The sequence below is a fragment of the Molothrus ater genome, chromosome 3 (assembly GCF_012460135.2).
Source record: "Molothrus ater isolate BHLD 08-10-18 breed brown headed cowbird chromosome 3, BPBGC_Mater_1.1, whole genome shotgun sequence".
Classification (NCBI taxonomy): Eukaryota; Metazoa; Chordata; class Aves; order Passeriformes; family Icteridae; genus Molothrus; species Molothrus ater.
In genome coordinates, this window is record NC_050480.2 from 26,101,310 (window position 1) to 26,126,918 (window position 25,609).

At 35.6% G+C, this 25,609-nt stretch overlaps 1 protein-coding gene across 1 annotated transcript in view; it reads left to right on the forward strand.

Moving 5' to 3' along the window:
- Positions 1-25,609, forward strand: part of CAMKMT (calmodulin-lysine N-methyltransferase) — a 212,920-nt gene that overhangs the window by 170,727 nt on the left and 16,584 nt on the right. Inside the window, exons 5-8 of the mRNA XM_036379602.2 lie at positions 1,341-1,395; positions 2,447-2,510; positions 7,661-7,727; positions 21,103-21,177. Coding sequence (XP_036235495.1) covers positions 1,341-1,395; positions 2,447-2,510; positions 7,661-7,727; positions 21,103-21,177 — 261 coding nt within the window. The remainder of the gene's footprint in view (positions 1-1,340; positions 1,396-2,446; positions 2,511-7,660; positions 7,728-21,102; positions 21,178-25,609) is intronic.

The window sequence follows — 25,609 nt, forward strand, 5'->3', positions numbered from 1 at the left end:
TTTTATCTCATTTTGATTAAATAGGGCAACTAGACTTTTTTCAAATAAAATTTGTGGTGTCTAAGAAAAATAAATCTAACCCATCCAGACAGTGAGCATTATTATACAGTCATACAGCCTAGTCTGCTCGCCTCAGTGAGCAAAATATCAGCATCTTTATACTGATACTGATATGGCATCCTAGATGCTCTTCCTAAATATCAGTGTTGAGTGAGTAGGGAGGTGACCCTTTCACATAAAAATAGATTTCCAGATGTTAATGTTTTAAGGGAGAAGAAATGGTGCACCAAAAAAAAAGCAACCAAGAAACCCTCCAAAACCAAACTGAACCAAACAGTTTAGCTAAAATTCCATTTTCTGCCTGTCAGAAGTGTCTCAATGGGAATGCTCCTGCCAGCTGTAACAGTTGCCACAGATTTTGCTATAAAGCAGCATGTTCCTAGGCTGAGGCTCTGCCTTGCCCCAGACACTGCTTCACACACAGTTTCGGTGCAGGGTCAGCGTCCCTCCCTCCTCCCCTCCTGGGGCATGCCATGGCTCTGGAGGACATTCTTTATGGCTCCCCCTGCAAGCTCCCATCCGGCACACTCTCTGCACCAAATTATATTTCACATGCACGTCTTAATAACAGCACAGTATGGTCTAAGTTAAAAGCAGCCTTTTAGACCATGTATTCAGCCCTTTGATCGGGCTCAGTTTAGGCTCTTGACACTAACTTCGTTTCGTTTTCTGAGGCTTAACCGTTTGCCGTTCCCATCGTTGTTCATAACAGCATTGTTTGTAGGTCACTTGCAGTTTTAAGTGCTAATTGAAGGATCAGATTTCTTCGTGTGTAATTATTCTGTGGTATACGGCTTGCTTTAAAACTTCTCTCTTTTTAATATAAAAAGGCTTTTAGGCATAACTGTATGGAGAGATATATAAATAATATTAATTTCCCCATTTACTTCTCTAGCTGTTTTTGCAAGAATGAATGTGGATTAACATTGTTATCCTTTCCTAACAATTATCTTTCGCTACTCTAGCTAGTTTAGTTCTAAAAGACAGAGCCATTGACAAGGGAAAAAAGGGAACCTTCTCAGATTTTTCAGCTCAGCGGTGGTAATGTTGCACTGAACACTAATGAGGGAACCCCCACTGATTTGCCTGCTTTGTGACTTTTCTATTTCATAATTATTTTTAAAACGCAAAACGACATGAGGTAGCCTAGTCATGTCTCTACAACTTCCTGGTAGCTCAGTTCTTACTGCAGATGGCAATTTGTTCTTGTAACATATATGTCTCTCTGACCATTTTCATCTAATTTGTATGGGTTCTACCATTTCCTTTCTCTCTTTCAGGGACCTTGCTGTGTGTGAGCTAGGGGGTGGCATGACATGCTTGGCTGGGCTCATGGTAGGTCTTTTCTCAATTCCAATCCCATTCAGAGGAAGAAACAAAAGGAAAAATGTTCCAGTGCCTCCAACTGCTGGGTCAGAGAACTGTCAACAGCCTCAGCTGCGGTCAAGCTGCAGAGTCTTGAGAGACCTTCTAGATTGACTTGCTTTCGTATCATATTGATTTTATGGTTGCCTCGATGAGCAGAAACATTTTACCTCGGTGTAGTCAATATCTTTTGTTGTGACATTCCAGGCCACGTACTGTCTGTCTTTCATTGCCATAGCCGAAGCTTTTTTTTTTTTCAGATTATAGTCCCATTTGCTAAGATACAGGAATAGCCTGGCGAATCACAGTTGGAGCACCATGATATAGCTGCTAATGTTTTGCCTGCATTATTACACCAACAAACATGATCCAGAGCTCTCGGTAATTAGATTCTTTTGAATTAGATTGGCCATTCAGGAGAGTCGTTCACCATTCTCTGGGTTCTGAGTCATGTATTCAGGAGATATTATGTAGCAGTGCAGTGCATTAGACAAGTTTTTATGTCTCTACAAATAAAAGCATATTGTTACACTGATTGGCATTTGACAAACCTGTCGCTCTTATACAATGTGTCGAGGTTACAGCCCAATGTGCGAGCATGTCAAAGCTCACAAAAAAATTACCCTTACAAAGCCATCTGCCTGCAATGCAAAGTTATATGAAGGGCATCAGGCAGTCAGACAGAAGCAAGCTGAAAGGCAGAGTGACAGCCTTGTATGATGGCTCTACTAGATAAACAGAAGCCCGCAAATGAAAGCCTCTCAGAATACCATCATCGGCTGTCACAATGCAATTACGGAACAGAATGATAGCAAGATAGAGGCTCCCGCAAATGGAATGATAAAAGTATTGACTGATTTGATTGAATGATTAAAATAATGCAGACATAAAATGAAAAAAGATTGAAGATTGTTACAGAGAAATAGGTGAGGAAGCATGATACTGAAGGCTTGTCACTCCTGTCTTCACTTCCACATAGACAAGCATATTTGCTCATTGTTTGCTGTGCTCTTTTTTTCAGGTTGCTATTTCTGCAGATGTCAAAGAAGTTCTGTTAACTGATGGAAATGAAAAGGCCATCAAAAGTATCCTTATTCAGATAGAAAACTGGTTTGTTGTGCTCGTTCCTTTTTACTGGCTGAGTAACAATCGATATAAAGACAGACAGCATGGGGCATATTAAGAAAAAGTCCCCACATAAGTAATTAAAAAACAGATGTGGAATATCTTGAACAGAGCAGCAGCTTCCCCCATAATAAATGCCACATTTTCTCTGTTAATTAAAAATGCACATGTTGGTATAGAGCATGTACTGTAGTAAATATTTACCCCGTGGTTGAGTGCTGGAAGATTCATGTGTATATGCTGCACATTACAGGAAGTGTAGCAGGGAATCAAATCATCAGCTTCCCTCCATGTATGCGTTTTGCATAAGGGCTAGATTTTTTTTCCTACTTTCAGATACTAGCCCCTTAAAACATACTCAGCATTCATATATTTTCAGAGCTTTTCCAGCGTATGTTAAAATGTTTCATTGTCGGTGCTAAGTTATAACTGCCTACAAATTGCCCATTTAGTCTGCTTAATCAATTACCAATTTATCATTATTTCTCTTGATGTAAGATTGCAAAACTCCTCTGTCCCTTGTAGAAAGTATTTTATTGTATTTCTTATATTGGAATAAATTGCTATTATGCTCTTCTCATATGAACAGATAGTTCATAAAATTGAACTGGACTTAGGTTAAGCAAGAGAATGAGTGAGCATAATTTGTGGCCACATTAAATATCAGCACAGAACAAGAACAGATATATACGGTGAATATTAATAGCCCTTAGAAATTGAGAGGAAAAAAAGGAAGATATCTATTTGCTTTTGTGCCTTGATAATCTTTCCATTTACATTTTCAAGCAGGCTAATTTTTCAGGTTTTGGCCACTGCAGCATCAGAATTATTTCTTTTTGATATTTGTATATATTTGAGAGCTAATGTACTGAGTACTTAGTAAAAAAAATAACTTAAACTAATCTGTAGCTTAAATGAATTGCAGTTGCTGATGCCTGTTAAAACAGGAGACATTTCAGTGCAATAATATTAGCTACTACCTTTAAAAAAAACTTTCTCAGAGGTAACTGAGGTAACTATAACTGCTGACAACACTTGAACAATTTTATGTTAAAAACAGTCAATCCTAGATCATATCTGTTAAAACTTGAGGTAAGCCTGCTAAAAGTCTCTTTTTCCTTGAAAAGGCAAGTTCTCACCTGTTTTCCAGGGATTATTATTTTGTTAAATTCTGATATGTTAGACTGGTGTCTTAAGGAGGAAGTTTCCATTATTCTGTGTATTTTAATCAGCACCACCTTTCCAATCTTTCTTCCATGTCATTATGAAGTTAAAAAATGTAGAAGAAAAGAAGTGTTTCAAAACTAGTCCAACAAAACAAACTCACGTTGTAAAGAAGCATAGATATTTAACAAAAGGTCGTTTTACCCACAAAAAGCTTCAGGTGGGCTCAGTAATCATCAAGTCAGCAAATGTCTTGCATAGCGGATTCCATAAACATACCTGAACTTTTTTGAAATTTAGAAGTCTTTTATAACACGAAAAATTGGCAAGTGTAAAAATATCCACTCAGTCCTTGGAAGTAAGCAAATAAAAGTGCTTTTATTCCTGAAAAAGATACTGTTAATATTATCTAATTATCACACCTTAGTTTTTCACAATATGTTTCAGAAATGTCTTCTGTTCCCAAAAGTCTCACAAGAGGTCTTCATCTGTATTCACTCAGTGAATCCCTTTCAGGGAAGTGATTGGTGGAAGGCTCTAACAGGAATTTATTTTTCTTTTTTAACATTTGGTGCTCAGAAGGCTCAGCATTCAAAGTGCTTTTATTGTGTTGGATTTTACAATGGGCTTAATATTAGCAGGGTGCCAAAGTGCAGCAGGCTAAGAACTTTACTGTGTAGGTGAAATGTATTCTTAAAAGTGCACATAATAAAATTTCTGTTGCATTTTATATGGTTTATGGACTTCAGTAGTAATTTTATGATCTGTCTTACGGTAATTTCTTTTGCACTCTTTTCTATAGTGACTGACTGTAATAGAAGTTTAGGCTAAATTTAGATCTGTTTCAGCCTCACCAGACTCACTGAAATCAGGGTAGAATTTTAGGTGTAATTGGAAGTAGCATTCACCCCAAGTGCCACTGGCTACAAATTATGTATTTTTGCTAGTTCTTATTATTGCTGATGGTATTTTTTGATTGTTTAGCATACCAAATTAAAGTAATGTGGGATAAAATACTGTTTTCTTTTCTAGATTCTGCTCTTCAGGAATAGTTAATGCCTAGTATTATGGTTTTTATGTAGGTATTATAGATTAAAATAATCTTGTTTTAAAATTACTGTTTACATCTTCCCTTTAAATTTCTTAGGAAGCTTAAATTACATGCCAGTCATACTATAATATCCAAAAATTACTTTCCAAAAAGTAAAAGTGGTTGTCAACAAAAAAGAAAAAAATCCCTGTCAGAAGCCAGGAAATCACCAAGCAAGCCTGCTAATTATTCTTAATGGGCAAGATGAGCACATTAAGAAACAAATGAATACATCAGTGAAATGTAATTGAAAATCGACCTGGCAATAGTGCATTGCATCTGAGAATCTGCCTTTGTATTATCAACATCATCATAATTATTGTTGTTTTTGTTGTTGCTATCACTATTCAGTGAGCATAACTAACAGCTTTGCTTTGTGAATCTCAAGCTTTTGACGATTTGATTTTTCATTTGATTTTTGACATGCTTCCTATTAGTCTCCATTTCATACTGCCACATGGAGTATTCACTATGTATGTTTTCAATATCCATATTAGGATACGTTATTGAAATGTTAGAAGTTTAAAAATTTTAACAAATAAATAATTGTTGCCATTCTAACCCTCTCATTGTGAAATGTGTTGCTATATTTTGTATCAGTCAATGATCTTATGTATGATGTTTATGGGGGTTTTTAAAAGGATGCTATGACTTGAGTTGCTAGACCATTTCAAAGACTTCAGTCTAACTCCTTTTGCTTATCATGAGCAGGGTTGAATTGATTCAATAGATCGTTTATATTGCAAAATCAATAAAATAAAGATAGGTGTTACTCCTTTTGCCACTTTGTTCAGAACTTTATTGCTAATTTAGTGTGTTTTATCTAAGTTCTTTCAGTATCATTTAAATAAGGAAAGTTTTAGGATTAAAACTATAGACGTTTCAAGTGATAATAGAGATATACATGGGCAGAGTTATCAGATTCATCCCCTGTTGTAATTTTGGATGATATGCATTCAGATAGAAACTTTCAACTTACATCTGTGACATAAGTCAGTCATGAACACCAAATTTTATTTTCTCAAAACACTGGAAGCATGTTTAGCACTTTGACATTTCCAAATCCAAGGATGAGGTTCATTTTAGTAAAAATTGTCTCCTATTTCAGAGAGGCTGGGTGCTTTCTGCCTTAGCTCTATTTCACACCATGCACTGGTGACTTGAACTACTGTCTGAAAGCATCAATAGTACAAAACATTGTTACAGTGCACTATAATGGCCATTAAAATAGAGTGTATGGATCTTTCAACAGTCCAGGGAAACTTAGGTTAGAAGGGTCATGTTTAGCCTGAATGCCTGGAAATATGGGCTCCTAAATTATTTTTTAAATCTAGTATTAACATGTTTATAGCCATTATTAATAGTTTTGCTCAGTTATATAATTTAGGTGCAGTGTAGCTAATTTATCAACAATGTTATTTCTGCCCCTCTTTAAAAGTAGTATGGTCTGCTCATGGAGCTGTTTATGCCTTCCTTTTGCTGCCCAGGTGTAGACCAGTCTTTTACTACTCCTCATTACATATTGTGGAAACTATTTAAAAGGCACATCCAAACTACAGAGATTTGTTTAAACCAGTTTTCTGTCATCTCATTTCTAGTTTTTACTTCACAAAATACCAGTTGTCTTTTCCAGTGTTTGGATAGAGACTTTGCTGAAATAACTTTTCTTAAGTAACCAGCTCTATTAGGAAGGAAAATTATGTGATTTCAGCAAAGCAAAGAAAAGGATATATCAAAACAAAGAAAAAGGTATATCAACAATATTTCAAATTAGCCTGACTCTTGTATTCAATTTTCTTATAAGAGCACTTTAAAGAGGTCTGACATATTTTGTGGACCTAGAAACATCCATTTAATTAGCATCAGATTTCCTATACCTTAAATAAAAAAGAAGGATCTTTTACATCTTTACCAAAATTGTCCATTTAAAATAATTATTTACATTTGAAAGTGAACCATTCAGGAATGCATGGATTCACACTGGATAATAATTCATATTCTCAGAATTTTCTCTTACTTGCTACACCTTTTCCTTCCAGTGGCTTCTCACTAACCACATGTGATCAATCATAACAGTTGTCTTTCTAGCCATAGATGACAGGGCCCAGCTTCCCTTGAAAGTTTTCCTTGCTTTAACCTGCCTGAATGGCTACCCAAATTTGTGACATGAACTTCCAAACTACAAGAAGCTGAGACACAAGGCTGAGGTACTGTAGTGCTATTTAAGGCACTTATTGCTTTCCACTCTTTTAAGGTGGTTCCTAACCATTCTCAAGAAAGCAAATGGACTAGAGACTCCTTTGCCTAGAGGTTAAGGTGCTCCTGTTGTGTGTTGGATTCACCCAGACAGAGCCAAGAACATAGGTGTATCTCTTGTGGGTAGGGTCTTAAAACACACAAACCTCCAAAATCTCAGCATTAGGTATAGTGATAACACTGAAAAGTGGAAAACAGCACAAACTAGAGTGGACATTTAGTGGTTGTAAAAATTTCGGTTCTCCATGGTTGTAATTCTTATATTTGTAAATAGTTGCATTTAAATATCTGAGGTATGGGACATCTTTTTTCACTTCCCTCTATTGCTACAGGGCTAGAAATTCCTTAAATGAAAGAGTAAATAGAAGTAGGAAACTAGAGCAAATTGCTGCCTAGATCTATGGCTGATGTGCTGGAGTAGCAATATAAAATGTATGCGTCTGAATAAAAATTGACTCTTAGCACAGATTAAAGAAGAACAAACAGATAAGAATATTATGAAGGCATTATAAATGGAAAATAGTTGGGTTTATTATTTTTATTATCGCTCTAGTTTTGTAGATAATTATTTGTAGATAATTCTTAACAATTGTACTGCAGATGTAAATGAGATCATCACAAGAAACCAAAATGCTGGAGTATTTAAGGCTCAGAAGGTTTCAAGCTGGTAAGATTGTACTTTTTTTACTGATTCTTGCATGTACTTCTGTATTAATATAGATGTGAAATGTATGCACACAAGTGACCTGTGTTACTGATGCTCACACAGGTATGTGTATGTAAGTAGGTAAGTGATGCAAGAAAGAAATTTAAAAGTATTTTTAAAAAATAGCAAATACAGTATGATTAACCTTGGTGATAAACCCTCTCTTTCCTTTTTATCTTTTTTTTAATTTACACTGTGTCTCTTCAGTGTATGATTTAGTGCATGGTTGAAATTTGTCTGCTTCAAAGTCAACACTACCTGTTGTACTGAAAATGAGATTTGGAATGAATGTATCTAAATCTCTGTCAGATTTCATTTTAAATAGCTCTGAAAATTTAGGGTGACAACAAATCCCATTTGCCTCTGAGTTGGATGTTGTTGGAACATCCATGGGAGGTTTTTTGGTCATCCTGTTTGTGTGATCATTATGTTGTCACTGCGAAGACAGATGGGGAGATGGGAACCAAGAACAGTGTATTCATCTCTCACTGTACTTTAAAAGCAAATTATAAAGCATTTCATATTTGTGGTATAAGGTTAAGAATTCGAAAATGGTTACCTAAGAGCAAATAGTACACTGTTATTTGTGTATTTTTTTTTTGATGACTCACATTGCAGAGGAGCACTCAGTCCTTCTAAAACTGGCAAAAGTAAAGCTGAAAAAGGGCTGAGGAAGGGAAAGTGTTAAAGCAGAATAAGCTTACTTACATAGAAGGTTAAACCTGTATGGTTTTAATGGCTTCATTCATGTCATTTAATCCTATGCCTATGTAGCCATTCTATGTAGGGAAGTTAGTTCAAGTGAGCACTTAGGGCTAGAAAAATTCTGCCTTCATTAGGGTGTGTGTGCATATAAGTTAGAGATACATCTCTGCATCCTAATAAGAGCCTGCCAAGTAGAGAGAGGCCATGTGGATCCCAGGAATGGTGTTTCAGGTTCCATGTGCTGAACACCTCTTGCGAGCAGCCTCAGGCACTCTGCTGAGGAGAGGCTGTATGGTATGTCCATCCAGAAGCTCAGATTTTTTTTTTTAGATTTCCAATTGTTCTATACGTTGTGTGAGATTTCAGATTTCATCCCTTGTCAAGACTCCAAACCTGGTCTTTTAGATATCAATCAAAAGCACATTTTCTACCCTGTCCTCATTTACATTTATCTAATGCTTAAGGTCATTTGTGATCATTTGAGTGTATTTCAGCATATGGAATCAGTGAATAATAGATTTCAGCCTCACGCTGTGAAGAAAGATTGTGTTTTTACAAGACATGATGTTGTTTACTGGGTGTTAATAATCACTAATTAATAAACATATCTAGGCATCATAAAATGTTGCATTTTAAAGACTAAAAATGTCAAGTGTTTAACTTCTTGAGTGCAATAGCGTTTGAGGCATTATTTGCATAAATAAAATAATTAAATAACAAAGTACTATATTAAAACATAAGACTCATTATAACACTTGATTTTTAATTCTGCATTCTTAAGGGTTTTGCAGATTTGTTGTACAAGTATAAAGTTTTGTAAAATGGCTATTCAAATTACTCTTTAATGGATTGATCAATCCTTCAGATTCAGTAATGACGTGGTGCAGTAACAAAGTTATATGATCCCTTCTTAATCCCTTGAGGGAACTAAAAGGCTGATGTAAAGTCTGAAGTAACCTCAGAAAGTGTAGTGTTTTGGATAGAAGAATGCAACACTGGCATGCAAAGTGACATTCAGTAACTTCTTTTACATTGATCATGCAAACGAATATAGTGATGTCTGTAAGTGACTTACTGAGCATCAATTTAATCTGGAGAAGGCATCTTCTTTCTTATAATCATTTAGACAGCGTCCAGTCTTGCAACTTCACAGTGGAGTGCAAAGTTAAAAGATTCCTTCTGTATAAAAGATGATTCAGAATAGACTCTGCTCACAGCACCTTCATCTTATGTTAGGATCTTGCACTCTGTTCCTGGCACTGGAACAGAAATTATCAGTATGAGAGTCAGTTTGAGACTGTTCTGGATATTTAAGTCCATGCCTGGAAAGTATGCCAAAACCTGCATGGAGCAAAAAGGAACAATCTGGTATCAGCCAAGAGAAGTTAGATTAAGACAAGCTGCCATACATTTATTTATTTAGATTTATACAAAATGCAGTAAATGAGCACTTATCTAGCCCTCTGCCAAGTCTTGATTATTGTTTAAAAATATAGTAATGTAAGCCAAAGTGGCAGTTTCTTATATCGTGTGTTATAATGTAATAATAGTAGAGTTTACTTTGCAGTGGATATACAATTCTATTTTATTTTTATTTTTCATTTATATGCTCAGGATTTCTTGCTTATGTTTACTAGAAATCGGTACAGTAATACCAAGTTACTAGTAATGTCTGGCCATAGTGAAAGGTATTAATACTGTGTATGGGTTCAACAATTTTATTTTTTTTACAATTCAGAAATTATCCATGAATTGCATTGTTTACCCTATAACTTAGCATATGTTTCTTTGTACCATGAGCTGTTACTGGTTTGACATGTTTTATCATTGAAATGGTTTATCATTGTTTTAACATGTCCACCAATCATTAAATTAACAACAAAGTCAAGAAATCCCTACTTCTTGTTTTCTATTTATTGTAATGGGGAAATCTTCCTGACACAGCTGTTACAGTAGTAGAAGTTTGAAAAGTTGTTGTTATTACAAATGTCATAATGGAAAAACTTTACCGAAGAGGAAGGCTTGCAATGTATTCTACAGGTTAAAAGACTCAGTCTGTCCTACCGACTAGGGAATTTGTTCTTCCTTCAGATTCCCTTGTCTGAGAACATGGAAATCTGTAAAGAACAAAAGTTGTGTTCTAATTGCCAATATGGGACCTGTGGAGTTTTAGCTGTGGAGAAGTCTATTGTTTTGCTAAGAGTTGCCTCAGAGAGATTCCATTTGATGTGAGAATATAAACAAGGACATGTAACATCAAGCCAGTAACAGAAATGCTTGTGGCAGTGCACCTTTTGGTTTGATTAGTAATAGTGTATGATATACTCTTTATTCATTCCGCAGTCATCTTTAGAACCCACATCAAGAATTAATGACCATGTAACCAAAAGAGACATTTCCTTCTGCTTAAAGATTAACAGATAGGTTATAATTTTATTTGAGATTTTAGTGTTCCTTACCAATGTAATGCAATTACAAGTTTCCAGAACTAAATCCATAATGAAAAAAAGTCTTTCAAAATACTGAACGGCATCCAGCATAACAGTGGATGAGGTCTCAATGACAGAGCACTGAACTATATTGTCCTGATTGCATTTTTGTATTACTTTCCTCTTCATAATTGCAAAGGTGAATATTTTACCAAACTGCAATGTTCTTCAAATATGTCAACTTCATAACCTTCCTAATTTCAACTGGTCTTGTAACAGGTTCCATCAATGGGGGACAGACTTGCTCTGTTTTCATTCATCAAAATGACCTGAGTGTTGGTAAATTCAAACTTTTTCCAACATTTTTTTGAATTCGCTGTTTGTCACCTTAGCAACCCTAAAGGAATCCCTTTCTTCCAACTACTTTTCCAGTCTCCCCAAGTAACTATCTTGCATGACAGCTTCTGTAGGTAAGGAGGAAGCTGCCAAAAGGAGCTGCTCTCTGGTTAGGAAGAAAAAGTTGCTGGTTACTGCTCACTTAATTTGATCACTTTGTGTATATGTGGAAAGAATGGTTTGTGTGCTCATGTCCATTCTGAAGTTGTAGCTCTCTTTCACAGAAAACTCAACTCAGGTGGAAAGCATTACACACCTCTGATCATACTTGCCCTGCTTTATATCTTTTTCTGTTTCAATCTACTTATTTTTAGATGACTGTGATCAGTACTGATCACAGTACAAAGTGTGCATAAATAGGTACATGTAGTGGAATAATTACGCTTTTTGTTCCCCTTCTAAAAATGCTTAACAGTGATTGGCTTTTTTCACTGCAGTTGAGCACAGAGCTAATAGTTTCATGACACAGTCTGTCACAACATCAAGAGCTTTCCAGTGACGGTCATTTTGGAGACCTTCATTTTCTATATCAAGGGATAATTATTTTTTCAGTTGTGCACTTTGCATTTATCCACACTGAATTTAATTTGTCATTTTATTCTACAGTTACACATCCTTCTTTTTCCTTTTCTTCCTTTCATCCTTCTGCAATCTTTCATAGTCTAGTCTTTTCCTTACTATCTTTAATGACTTAACATCAGCAAACTTTGCCACCTCAATGCTCATCTCTTGTAAACATGTTGACTAGAACAGGTCCCAGGGGAACTCCACTGATTATGTCCCTCCACTGTGAGAATTGACCATTTGCTACTCCCCTGTTCCCTGTCTTTTGTTCTATTATTTAGCATCATGTCAGGACTCTTCTTCAGTGACAGTCTGTTTTCCTAGAATGTTGATAGTGAGGGTCTTTGCCAATAGCTTTTTGGAAGCAGAGGCAGGCTGTCTTACCCACATCTCCCTTATCTGAATACTTGTTAATGCCTTTGAAGGGCTCAAGGTTTGTAAAACAGGACTTCCTTTTACAGAAGACATTCTAAAAAGGCTTCTGTGCTGAAATGTCTTCAGTTTCTTTCACGGTGAAGTGAATATTTTGCACTGTTGCAAAGAATTAATTCCTCCTCTCTGAAATGTTCTTATCCTCTGTGAGTGCCCATTCTGTATCCCAATTATCAGCTGGTAGGAAGATTTAGCACAAAAGGAAAAGTTCACTTAATTTTGACTTACCTGATTTTATTATTATATTTAGTTTTGCAAATTTGTAATTTTTTCTTCAGTTGGGTGCAGCCTCAGCTTTTGGAGGAATACTTGAACGTTCTTGTATACCATTTAACCATTCCAGCTGACTTTCACAAACTTCCAAGCGTCTCCTATTTGTGTATTTCACCAGTTGTGTTGACTTAATAAAGTACATTTTAAATTGTATTACACCTTCGTCTGACTTTGTGAGGACAGATAAGAATACATAAGGAGAAAAAATGTGTTGTCAAGCTTTGTAAAAAATTCTATGAGTTTGGAATAACACGGGAAAAAAAGTGTTAAAGTATCATGTTCCATTATTTTGAATCATTCTTCCTCAGATCTTTGACTGTATCTTAGCTTAAAAAACATGCTCTTGGTAAAACTATTCCTTCTGTACTCTCTTGTGCTGCACAAAAAGATTAGAAGAAGACCACTGATATGAGAAGGTGTAGATCTTTCCTCCCAGGGCTTTAAAGGAAAAATGTCCTTGTGATGTTAGAGCTGAAGATTATTTGTTCAATTCCTTTTTTGTATCCATCGTTCCAGCCATGTTCTACATTATTTCCTGGTTTATGACGTTGCCATTGTACCTTTGTCTACCCTTCCTTGTCTACCTTGGCTCTACATTAGTAGGCAGTCATCAAGTACATCTTGCACAGTTTCAGTGGGTTCTCTCCTTCACAGGTACTCTCAGCTAATCTTTGCCATAACAAACTTTAAATTTCGATAAGATTATGTTTACAGTGTTGTCTTTGTTTATTTCATTAGTAGTTATTCAAAAGTTAACCAAGGATACTGAAAATGGCTGAAGTCCAGGAAATGGGCAGAAGAGTGAATCAGGGTTTGGAAATGAGAGAGTTAAAGAGCTTCATTTACTTGTCAAAGAAATTAATTGATTGTTAAGAAATGAATTCATTTTGATCTGAAAGTCTCATGTGAAAAAAATAAATCTCTAACAGAAGATCAGTCTTTAATCTAGTTTACAAGTACTTAACAAGATATAGAAATTGAAGCTAGGCTAGACAAATTAAATTCAGCCTAGAAAAAAAATGAGATTTGACAGAATGATAATACATTAGAATATCTTTCCATGGGAAGTGATAGTATCTTAAGCAGTGAATGTGTTTGAATCTTTCTGAAACACAGTTATTAGTTTCCTGAGATATATGGGCTTGATACAGAACTTTGAAAATCTTGGATGTTGCGGTGTCTTCTACCCTGAGAATTTAAACACCTGTGAACTACATCTTCTCTCATGTTTTTAAGTTTTCCTTCATTCAGTCCTTCTGCACCTGCATTGTTCATTTTACATTCTTGGGTTTTTTCTTCTGGTTCCCTTGATTATCCTCCCCATGGGTAGACTATTTTCCATAGAGCAAGAAACCGATCTTTTCCTTCTTATTTTTACACAAGTCTATCAGTACAGTTGTGCCACATATGCTTATGCTGTCTTGCACTTTGAAATTATATATTTTTTATACCATATAATTGAGAACCATTTTTTTTCTTCCCAAATGTACTTCATGGCCATTGCTAAAAACAGTAGTCAGTTTCCGAATAAAGACTGATTTAGAATGTACGGATGTAGAGGAAGGATGTGAAAAGGCAAATTCACAAACACCACTGGTATTTTTTTATTAATGACTTTTTCAAACAAGATATTCTCCCTTCTTTTAAATAAATAGCCACATTTGTGCTGAATATTGGCTTGTGACGTATCTACAAAATGAAAAGATTTATTCTACAACAGTTGTATTTACATGCAGTGCATTAATTTTGTCCCAAAAACTTAGTAGCTTTTGATACATAGCAAATGTGTAAGTGTTAGTACTGTTAGTTTTGAAGACAAAACTGTAATGTTCCCATCTGAATTTTAGCAAAATATGTTGAACAAAAAACGAAAGAGAAAATATGTTCATAGAATAAGGAATAAGGCAAATGTGTAATTTTATAATGCACATTTTAAAAGGAACTTTTAGGCAGGAAAATCTAGATAGGATCATGGAATTATAGAATATCCAAATATTGAAGAGGCCCATAGTTGGGTGTGGTGGCTTTTTTCTTCTTTTATATTACCATATTAATGTGATGAGGTTTAATCATGAATTGTTGTAAAAGATACTTTATAAACACAGAGCAAAAAGATAGCTTGTGTTAGAGAATCTATGATCTAAGACCAGAGAGAGACATGGTGAAGAAGGGTAACAAGGGTAATTGAAGCAAACATGAGAGGCAAAATTGGAGGCACAAGAGCCTCTTCTCAGTTTTTAGGTGCTATTTTAAAGGGCAGTTTCAAGGATAATGGAGTACGTTTGTGAATGTTGTGGATAACATAGCAGAAGAAATTAGTACAGGTGTGTGGTTGAAAAGTTAAGTGGAAGATGTAGACTGACATTAGGGCTGATTAAAGGAGGGACTTGTCCTTTCAATATTGAATGAGAGATAAAAAATAGGAATGTGAACTGTTGTGAAGCATTTGGAAATGACAACTTGCAACTTACCTGGAAGAGGACAGAGAAGGATGACAAGATCAGAGTTGTAGGCAAGAGAAACAACCTTTGTAGCAGCCTGCTGAATAAATATTAATATGGCAAGCCTGCATTTTCCACAAGCAGAGAGAACAGTATTGTGATGTTTAGATGTAAGTGATGATGACATGGTCAAGAGGTTGAGTGGATTGGTAAGAAACTTTTGAGAGGTATGATGCAGAGAGAATAACCAGTAGAGCTGAGTTATGCAGATACAGAGAAAGGTCTAAGCTAAGCCTAGATTACAGACTAGAATTAATGGTTATGTCCAAAATGATGATCCATAAAATGTAGTTACAATGCCTTGTGCTACTTTAGATGCAATGAGCTTCTCACTCACTGAGGTTCTGAAAAATACTGAATTAAGTGTCTGTATGCACAGTATGAAGTAGAAAAATGAGTAGGTTTTTAGCTTTTATGGATGAGATAGCCCAGAAATAAAATTCAAAGGAAGAAAAGGTAGAGGTGGAACATTGTGAAATTATGAGAAATGTGGGAAATGTCTGAAGAGAATCTTGAGAAGAGCATATTTTAAAAATTGTAAGACAATTAAGTAACGCAAGCATAAAACAGTGGAATTAAGAATTAAAACAAAGAGCAAGATATGTTGGTTGTAAGAGAGATAAAATGTCCAACAGACTGAGAAGAAAGTGCAGATATTAAGTCTAGCTTGAGAAAAATCATTAGTATAATTTGAGAAGCGGAAATCAGTGACATGGAACTTGCCAAAATTTGCAAGGACATTGTTAGAAGAATGTGCCCATTGACAATTGTAAATATCACATTAGTAATGCTTAGAAATCTAAGAGGAAAGGAAAAATGGTTGTACCTGCAGTTGAAAGCTTAACTTTGGTCCCTTCAAACCAGATATGCACTGTAGGGAATGAGATAATGGATAAGAACACAAAGCAAAGTAAAGCAGTGAAAGTAAGAAAGGCAGAAGGTGAAAGAAGGCGGAGAAATAAGAGCAGCCTTGTGAGAATATAATAAGAAAGATGGGGAAATTATAGTAGGCAATTTTGCAAGATTTCTCAGAGGAGTTATAATGATAGGTGTACACATTGCCTCTATCACTAGATTAAAATCCGTTTTCTTGATCTTTATACATAACTAAGGACTCTCAAACCAAGATCAAGGTGCAGAGAAACATCTTGATGATACCTTTTGTTAATGTGGTAATGAACTTGCTTGCTTAATGTCATAGAAAAAGTCATATAAGCCTCCAGACAAAACCTTTTACCTGAACCTGTATACTTTCCAATGATAATGCTTTTCAAAGATTGAAACTTAAATTAAAATATGAAAAGAAGAGGTGGGTAGATAGGGATTCTTGGTAGCTGTTCATCTGCTAATTGGGATGATTTTAAAAATCCTTATTAAAACTACTAATGCATTTTGAAGCAAGTAAGGCTTTTGTCCTTTTTTTCTAATTTTGAATTTTTGTCTTTATCTGCACAACTACTTATCTGCTAATTTGAGAGCTACTCTAGCTTGTGCCATTCATCACAAGAACATCTCAGAGGGTCTTGGAAATGTTTCAAGTTTTAACAATCAGAGACTTAACCTGTTTTTTCTCATATAAGTTACCTGCCTAGACACACTAGAAAGACAAACACTGAATAACAGAAGTTGAATAATAATGGTAATGAAGAATTTTGCATGAGAAATAAAACCTAGTAAAATCAGGTCTTTTGTTGTAGATTGCTGAGATACTTTACCAGTGTAAGGAAAAGAGTGTTGACATTTGTCAGACTATCCTCCATAAATTAGAATTACTGTACAGGGAAAGTCTTGGCTGCTGTAGCTATCCCTGCAACATTAGCTATTTTATTATGATTTTGTTTTCTTTGAAATACATGGGGCTATTTGAGGATACATTTTTGTGCTTTAAGTTTTGTATTTTCTTACTTGATCTTTATGTTCTAATATCATAATTCTTATTCTTAACCTAATCACATTTTATGACTTGTCAATTGAAAAGAAAAACCAGGGGAAAAACAAAGAGTTTCTTTGATTGTGTCATGTATTGTGTTTGGAGTTTTTTAAAATGAATTTGTTTCAGAATTCTTCATAATGTTAGAAGGTTGACAGCCTAGGAAACTAAAGCATCAGTACATCTTTTCTCAGAGCATTTTGATAGTGTGCTTTATCCCTGACGTAGAGAAGCCACCTCTGCATGTGAGAGGATGGTTCATTTTCCATAGGTCATTTAGACCTTGTCCTTCTTGCCAGGACTACCCCCAAGATTGCTCATTATAGTAATAGGTTTGTGACATGGGTACTTCTCCTCTGAAAACTGGTCAAATTCATTTGATACAGGCCATAAATCGGCCATTAGTGGATATCAACTTTCAGCTACCATCCCTTTAACCTAAATAGTAGCTGAACAGTGCAGTAGTGTTTTTCTCTTGCACCCTATTTCATTTTTCATGTTCTTCTTGTAGACCAAAAGAGCTCCCAACTGTTTTATATTTCCATTGGGTCTCAGACCCTTTTCTGCTGAAACTCAGTTGCCTATTTTCACCTGTTAGAAACTAAACCTGCATGACTTAAATAAGCCGGTACAAAATAGTGTCAAGTCGGCTTTACACAGCCTTAAGCATGTTGGTTTGTTGGTTTGTTTGGGATTTTTACCAAAAAAAAAAGCACTGAAGTTGTGGCTTGGACAGAAATATACAGTAAAGCCCATTTCTCAAATGTATGGTGTAATTTCAGTTCTTAGTACTGTAGCATCTTCCCTCAAAAAAAAGGCATAAAAATAACGTTGCTTCAAAACTTACTTTGCTGGAAGAAAAATGACTTCAGAGAAAAATGTGGCTTAGGTAAACTAATTTCGTATCCTCATAAAGGAACAAGAGGAAAAGGAACAAGTAGGCTTGCATTTTCTTGATGATGGCACTCAACACGATACTGGCAATTTAAGAGACTTTTTGTGGTGCGGTATTTTTATACCTATTTCTACTTTTTAAAAGGAAATTTCATAAAAACTGAGATTTTCAGATTTCCATTGCTACCACTTTTCTGGATTTCCTGGCAGTGATTTTTTTTTTAATGGAAATGCAATCAACTCTTGCTTCATGGTGCCTTCAGTATTTCTTTCAGGTCTGACCACTAAGTCCAAGAGTCACATCCTCAGTAATCCATGAAGAAATTATGGTTCCTCACCCCCTTACTACATATAGATATATGCATTTAGCTACCTTTTTCAGGATTGTTTTGTAATATCAGTGTATTTTTCTGTACTTTGCAGTCAGGAATTGCATTTGGATTACAAAATTACTTTTTTGCTAGCTGATAGTATTTACATAATTCCTAAGGCTGATTCACTGTTTTTGTTAGCCCTAGAACTCAGAATAGCTGATTTAGAACCAGGCTGATTCTGACATCAGTGTTAATGACAGAATTGTGCCGACTCTGAGCAGAATTGATTCTGATTCCCAGATATGCAGGGATATATCTGCTTTGCAGGTGCAGGTGCAGATGTTTGAAGGCAGCTCCTGCAAATCTGTGGAAGCAGGTAACAGTGTGGATAGGGGAGCCCTGGGTAAGCTGCTGGAATTGTTGTGGAAGTTGCAGCCAGTACTGTATTTCACATCTCTGGCTGCGCCTCCTTTACTAGTCACGCTTGCACTTAGCTAAAGATAGCATGGATAAATACATACAGCCTGTACTTCCATCTCTCCCACCAGTGTGCATTCATCCTGAGTCAGAGCAGGATGAGTCCCACTAGTGTTTATTGTTTTTACAAATTATGTTTAGTTTACATGGTGATTTCCCTGCAGAAATTAAGATTTCCCTGTACTTTTGGAAAATACATGGCAAAGTTCATTTTGAATTGGTAAATTTTTCATTGGGCTTTGCATAATTATGATATCTTCATGAATGCAGCTGTACTGAAGCTAGAGACCAAAAGCAGCCCTTGTAGTAGGTCAGAAAAAGGCAGAAAGATTGGCTTATGGGTGGATGTGGTGCCCTTAACTCCCTCCTTTTAGCAATATGGATGCCAGCCATGTTGCACCACTGCTCATGCTCCTGGAAACTCATCAGTTCCATACTTTGCTCAGCACTTTGGTTTATGAGCTTTTACCTCTTGACACAAACTCCTCTGTGCCTACAGTAGGTGTGCACAAAAAATACTGTGTTTCAGGTGCCCAGCAGAAAGCTGACAGTAATGTGTGGGAGGGTGGTTGGGTTTGGTTTTGGTTTTTTTGCAGGAAGAGGCACCTGTGCTTCCTTCCCAACTGCATGTGTGAAGGATAGTAAACATATGGGTTAAAAAAAAATCATAATTCAAATATCTATACTGGTACTGATCAGATCTCTGTTTCTGTAGCAATGAGAACCAAAGGTGGCCTTTTAAGTCTCACAGTTCTTCTACCAATTTCCAGTTCTGCTTCAGGCTTCTTAAAGTATTAGAGTGCGTGCTTTAAACCCACAAAACTTACCTTTACCTAATTTTCACCATTCTAACCTAAGTTTCCACGGAAACAGGGTTGAAAAAGCCGCTGGTAGCCAGCAGGCAGCCAGCAGCTGAGAGTGAGAACTCTCCTTTGTCACTTTCCACTACTGGATGCCTGCTGCGTGCCAGTGTGCAAAGCTACCTAGGCTTCTAAAATCTGGATTACTTTCAATTTAAGGGGGAAAAATTAAATTAATCTACTCTTTTCTGTCTTTGGATTGTCACAGTAAATTCCAGGAGGGCAAATGGGCTAATGAGTCCTGATCTGTTCGGTTACATTGAGCCCCAGACAATCAAAGCTTTGCCAACCAACTGGGCCTCTCCTTTCATAATTTCTGTGTTTTAAAAGCATTCTGTCTCAAATTTTGTGGCTGTGGACATGTACATGCATATTTTGGTACCTTAATTCTTTGTGGCCCTGGGTCTATTTATCTACATAATTATGAGCCTTTTTTGCATACAGCATAGTCAATGTACAAAATTCCCTTTTTCTTGTATACTTAGGGAACATTTCTGAATGAACACGTTACAAACTGATCCTCGGTTAAATATTAGGAGTAGGATGTGAATGGAGATGGCTTTTAACCAGAAGTAGATTATAGCTGCGGGAAGACTAAAGGGTCTATTTGGTCAAGACTCATACAAAACTGAGATAAGCATGCACAACCTGACAAGATCAGATTAGACCCTTCCCCCACAAATGCTTTTCCCATAAATATTTATCTACTTTCTATTATAAATAACCAGGAAATGAAAAAGGATAGATTCCCTTTTTTTTAAATAGCCTAGAAATGGAATTGCAGTTTCAAATGTTTGGGGTAATGATATTTAAAGTATGCAGTAAATTCCAATACTAGTTGCTATATTTTAGATGGGAGTAAAGTACTGAAATTCCTTGTGGCAGCTACATAAATCGACAGCATTTATAAACAAAGAAGAACTTTGTGCATATGTGAATTTTTGCCTACCTCTGGGTATCTTAGAATTAAATAGTTTATCACCTGTGAGAAAATAGGTGTGGACAGAGTCAGCACTGCTGTATTTTTGAACTTGCTGGAGGCAACATTACTGGCATTGAAGTTAAGCTTGGCATTTTTTCACCCCATCTCTCCTCCCTCCGGCCCAAGTGAATGCTCACTTCATCAATGAGAAACAAACTGAATTGCCTGCCAGATGTAGCAGAGATCCATGAAATCAAATCTATTCTGCAGATTTGTGCTTCATTCAGGTTGTCGATATTTTGACTTCACTTCTTCATGTAGTAACATTAAGGGGTAAAAAACTGAAGCTGTGCATGTGCCACTAATTCAGAAATGCATATTTGTTGGTGATCCACTCATCAGAATCTGAGTGGATTGCCTTTCTGCTATAATGAAAAATAGCTCTTTAGCTTTGAGATTTATATCCTTAAAAATGTACAGAATAAGATTTTTGCATTCATCTTTGAAAGTAACAAGTTTGCACTTTTTTAAACACTTCTGTTTCATATAAGAGTAATATTAATACTTTAAAAATCTCAAGATGAAAAATGTAAGTCCTTCTTTCTTTTTTTTTTTTTTTGAATCTTTTTTTTCCTCTAGCATTTTACGATGGGATAATGAGACAGATGTCTCTCAACTGGAAGGACATTTTGACATTGTTATGTGTGCTGACTGGTAAGTACATAAAAATCATAAAACTCATGTTAGAAAAATAGCTTTGGTGGAGTAATTGTACTGTGCTTCTTGCTGATGGCTAAGCAAAGTCAACAAATGAAGCACAAAGCCACCTTAACCTCAACAAATTAATATTCATCTCCATGTGACAGTTATAAGGTAGTCTTCTATCACACAGTAACTTCTACCACATTATTTCCCAAAGATTGATTTTGAGAAGCATTTCCATTTTCTGGAATTGCCTCTGTTTCATGCTTGACGTATCAGTAAATGGACGACTTAGGCAAATTGCAAATAATTATGGCTCAGTGAGGAACAGTCTGGAGAAAAGGGAGTTTATCAACACAAACAGCTCAATTAGCTTACTTCTTAGGAAAGATCTGACTATTGATATAAGGGGATATATTTTTTGCTCCCTGGAAAATCTTTCCAAGGAAAAAGAGATTTTCAAACCATTTTTTCCACCCCCACCACATTCTGTTCCTTAAATCTATTTGACATCAATATCTGGAGGTATAGGCTTTATATTATTTACACAGGCACATGTTAATTATAAGATAATTTATGGTAAGAAAAATAAGAGTACAGCATTTAATTTATAAAAAGGTAGATGCATGTAGCAATATGGTATCTTGTTTAATAATTTATGCAAATAGATTTGGTTATTGACACAACCCTTTTCTGATACTGCATTTGTGGGATTGTGCTGTGCTGTATTTGCTGCATGCTAGCTTTAAAAATGGTACATTATTAATTATTTGTGTTATATAAATGTAGACAGTGTGAAAAAAAATAAAGCTGTGCGAATTTTATTTAGGAGAATAGATATTTTTTAGCCAATATGTTTTTCCTTCATGGATATTTGCTCTTGACCCATTACATATCCAAACAAAAAAAAAAAAGCTGTCTATGTTTTGTGGCTCGTAACTATTGTGAGAGATGAAATTCTGAAAGCAGAGACTTCCTAGAACTGCTCAGTTCAGCAAATTTATGTACCTTACCTAGAAATAGTTAAAGGAAAAGGCAAGGGAAGTACGAAGCTGTCTATTGTTTTTTTAAACAATGTTCTTTTTAAATGTCTTCTTCTATTCCTCCAAAGCTTTTGTTTTTCTTTCACATTATGCTATTAAAGCAAACTCTTCTTATTCCACCAAGTTATTGGTTTTGTATAGCTCTGGAGAAAATGTGTTTAGTGATCTTTTGCCTTTTTCTAACACCTATTTGTTCTCAGAATGCAACAGTGCTTTGTTTCCCTTAGCATTTAATTTCAGAAAAGTTCTTTGTTCCCAAAAAGGACAGAGGAGGGTTTCTAACTAATCGCTGATAATGTGCCTCAGAAATGCATCATCTGATTAAAATAAGGAGCTAAACAACACCATATGATTTCAGCAAGTAATTTAGTAAATGCCTTCCTCACCAAATATTAGAATGGATACTCCAGGTTTCATTGCACAGATGAAGTTAATGCTGGACAGGATTAGATCAGATTAAGTATGAAAGTCAGATCAGAGTACTGGCGGACATGAGCAGGAGGGCAGCAGTCTTCTCGGAGGCTTAGACAAGGCTCACATATGGATGTTCTCCAGATTATGTGGGTGAAGCAAGGTCTTGCCAAGAGATTTAGAGTTAAATTTGTTCTTCACACAAATATCAAAACAACCTGGCTGTGCTGTCTCTTGTATTCTTGATACTCACACCATGTCATCCTATTTGTGCTGGGAGTACAACAGAGTGGAGCGAGACTTAAGTTGTTTTTTTCAGTAATATTCTGGCCTAATACCCTTTGCAGTCTGTTTGGAAATAGTGTAGTTTCTTTAGGAAACAAAGAATCAGACATGACAGGTAAAATACATAATGCATTTGCAATCCTTGCATTTTGTACATTTATTTTGAAGCACTTAAGATGCAGGTAAGTGTATAACTATTTATAGATTTCTAAAAAATAAATAGAAATGTGCAGGTTAGTTTAAGGAATTTGGGTTTATTCACAAATTATTTCTGTTTTCTTATTTTAAGTGCTCACAGATATATGAGCATAGCATAGGCTTAATAAACATGAAAATCCCTTTATTGTTTGTTTCTTTTAGAAATAATTCTTTTAGTTATGGACACTAGGTTTTATGGTATATGAAAAGGCTGAGGAAAGAAATGTTCTATGCTTTATCAAATTCAAATCTTCTTTTCATTTTCATGTATTTCTCTTCAGTGTTATATAATCGGTTTGAGAACTGTTGGCAGGATTTTTGCTCTCTGAATTTTTTGGGCTGCCACTGAAGAGGAAAAAAAATCTCTTTTCTTCTAGCTTCTCAGCTGTAACCTGAAGTATGCAGTGATAAAAAACAGATAGAATAGATTGCACTTAGTTTAACACCATCATATAGCTCATTGTCAGTCAATAAAATCCAAGATTAGAACAGAGAACTAGAAAGAAAAAAATCTGAGTTCAAATATTAGGTACATGGATAAATTTTTATTGAAGTATTTCCAGCAAGGGTGATATTGTCTGATTCTCTGAATAGCTAACCAGTGGTACTGCTTGATCCCATTTACATGAAAACAAGCTCTATTCATAAACATATTCCAAATCCACATGGAGATTCAAGTAAAAATGTACATGATTACAGCAAGCAGCGATATGTTTATATTCATATATTTACAGTCAGACTTTCATAAACCTTGTGTGCAGGAGTGGAAAATAAGTTATTTCCCAGAACAAACAGTCTATTAGTTAACAGTTAAATTTAGTAGCTCAACTAGATTATGAAATAAATAAGAGGCAAACTATGAAAGCTAGTCATTATTTAACCATTCAGGATGTTGACAATAAAATAGTTTCGTGGTTCAGCAGTTCCGAAATAATTTTTAAAATGTCAACTATTAGATAAAAATAAGTAAAAAAATCAATATGAGACTACACTTGGAAAAAGGATACAGTAAAAAATCATACTGAAATAATGGAACCTTTAAAACATATTCACCCATTTCATATTTTTCAGGGGGCCAGGAATGTAGACCTGAACTTAAAGTATTCTTTAAATTCAGGGGGCATTTTAAGGCCAAATGAGGGCTCCCAGAATTTTTGATTTTCATCTGACCTACACCTGTGGATATAAAGCCAGGTGCTGGAACTGTGAGTTTGAATAGACAAGGAGAAATCACAGGTGCCTGGATGGACAGGCCAAACCCAAGACTCTCCCAAAGTTCTTGAGGGCCCCAGATTTTATAATTGTTTAAATAGTGTACATACTCTTCTTTATTGAGGACAAAAGTTCTGAGATTTTTAGTCCAAAGAGAGAGTAAAGGCCAGTAGGACTGAGACAAAAGAAACTTTATCTTTCACATTATTGTGAAGCAAGTTTTCACAAATAATTTGATATAGAGGCAAAATAAGTTTTAGAACCACGTATTGTTTTGGAAATGCATAATATCCTACTTTATTTACTTAGAATGATTCTATTCTTGAAGTTTGGCACATACATAAGTATTCACATAACAGAGGCCAGGGGGAGCTATCCCACGTTACTTTCACTGCTGAGATTTTTGCTGAAGTCACGGGGAGTTGTGGCTTTGCCAGGAATGTAGACCTGAACTTAAAGTATTCTTTAAATACGTTAAAATATGTCAATTTTGTCTCCGTTAGTTTATTTCACTTGTTATAAGGAGATCTTTTTGCAGGAATGCAGTAAGACCTCTGTCAGACCGGATTTCTGGCACACACTTTCAAGTGCATTGGAACCTGATGACTCAGAAATAAGAGTCTTTTTAGTTTACGTCACTCATGTAGTTGAAAGCGAACAAAAAAATATATGGTTTTATACATTAGGCACTACATATGAATGTAATAATATCTGACGTACACCTGTAAACTCAACTCTTTTACCAATGGCAGAGCATGCAAAAAACCAAAAATTTCACATCATAGCCTATAAAGCATATGTCTCTTGTTGCGAGGCAGAAGATAAAAGAATATTAGCATGAAGCAAACTAAGAATCTACCTGGGATTATTGCTTCTTCTCTGCAGTTTCGGTATAAACTTTATTTTTGGTTTTAATTGCAATATAAAATTTTAATTAAAGAGTAAGAGAGTAGAGATAAGACAATGTCACCTCCCTGTTCATCCAGATTTCACAGGTTAAGAGCATTGCCTAAACAAAGACCAAATCATCAGCTGTGTTCTCACCTTTCTGTTGCTGTGATTTGAAACTTCCTTGCTGACCCAAGAAAACCTTGCTATTCCTGTCCTGAGCTACATAAACATGAAATATTACCGCTAAAGTAATGGCAGGCTTAAGCCAAATTTGAATTGAGGTGTGAGAACTGTATGTGAGTAGTTTAGAGCAATGCATTATTTAATCTTACTGAGCTGTTCAGAGAATCACAGAATTGTTTAGGTTGGAAGGGACCTCTGGAGATCTCCAAGTCTAACCTGCC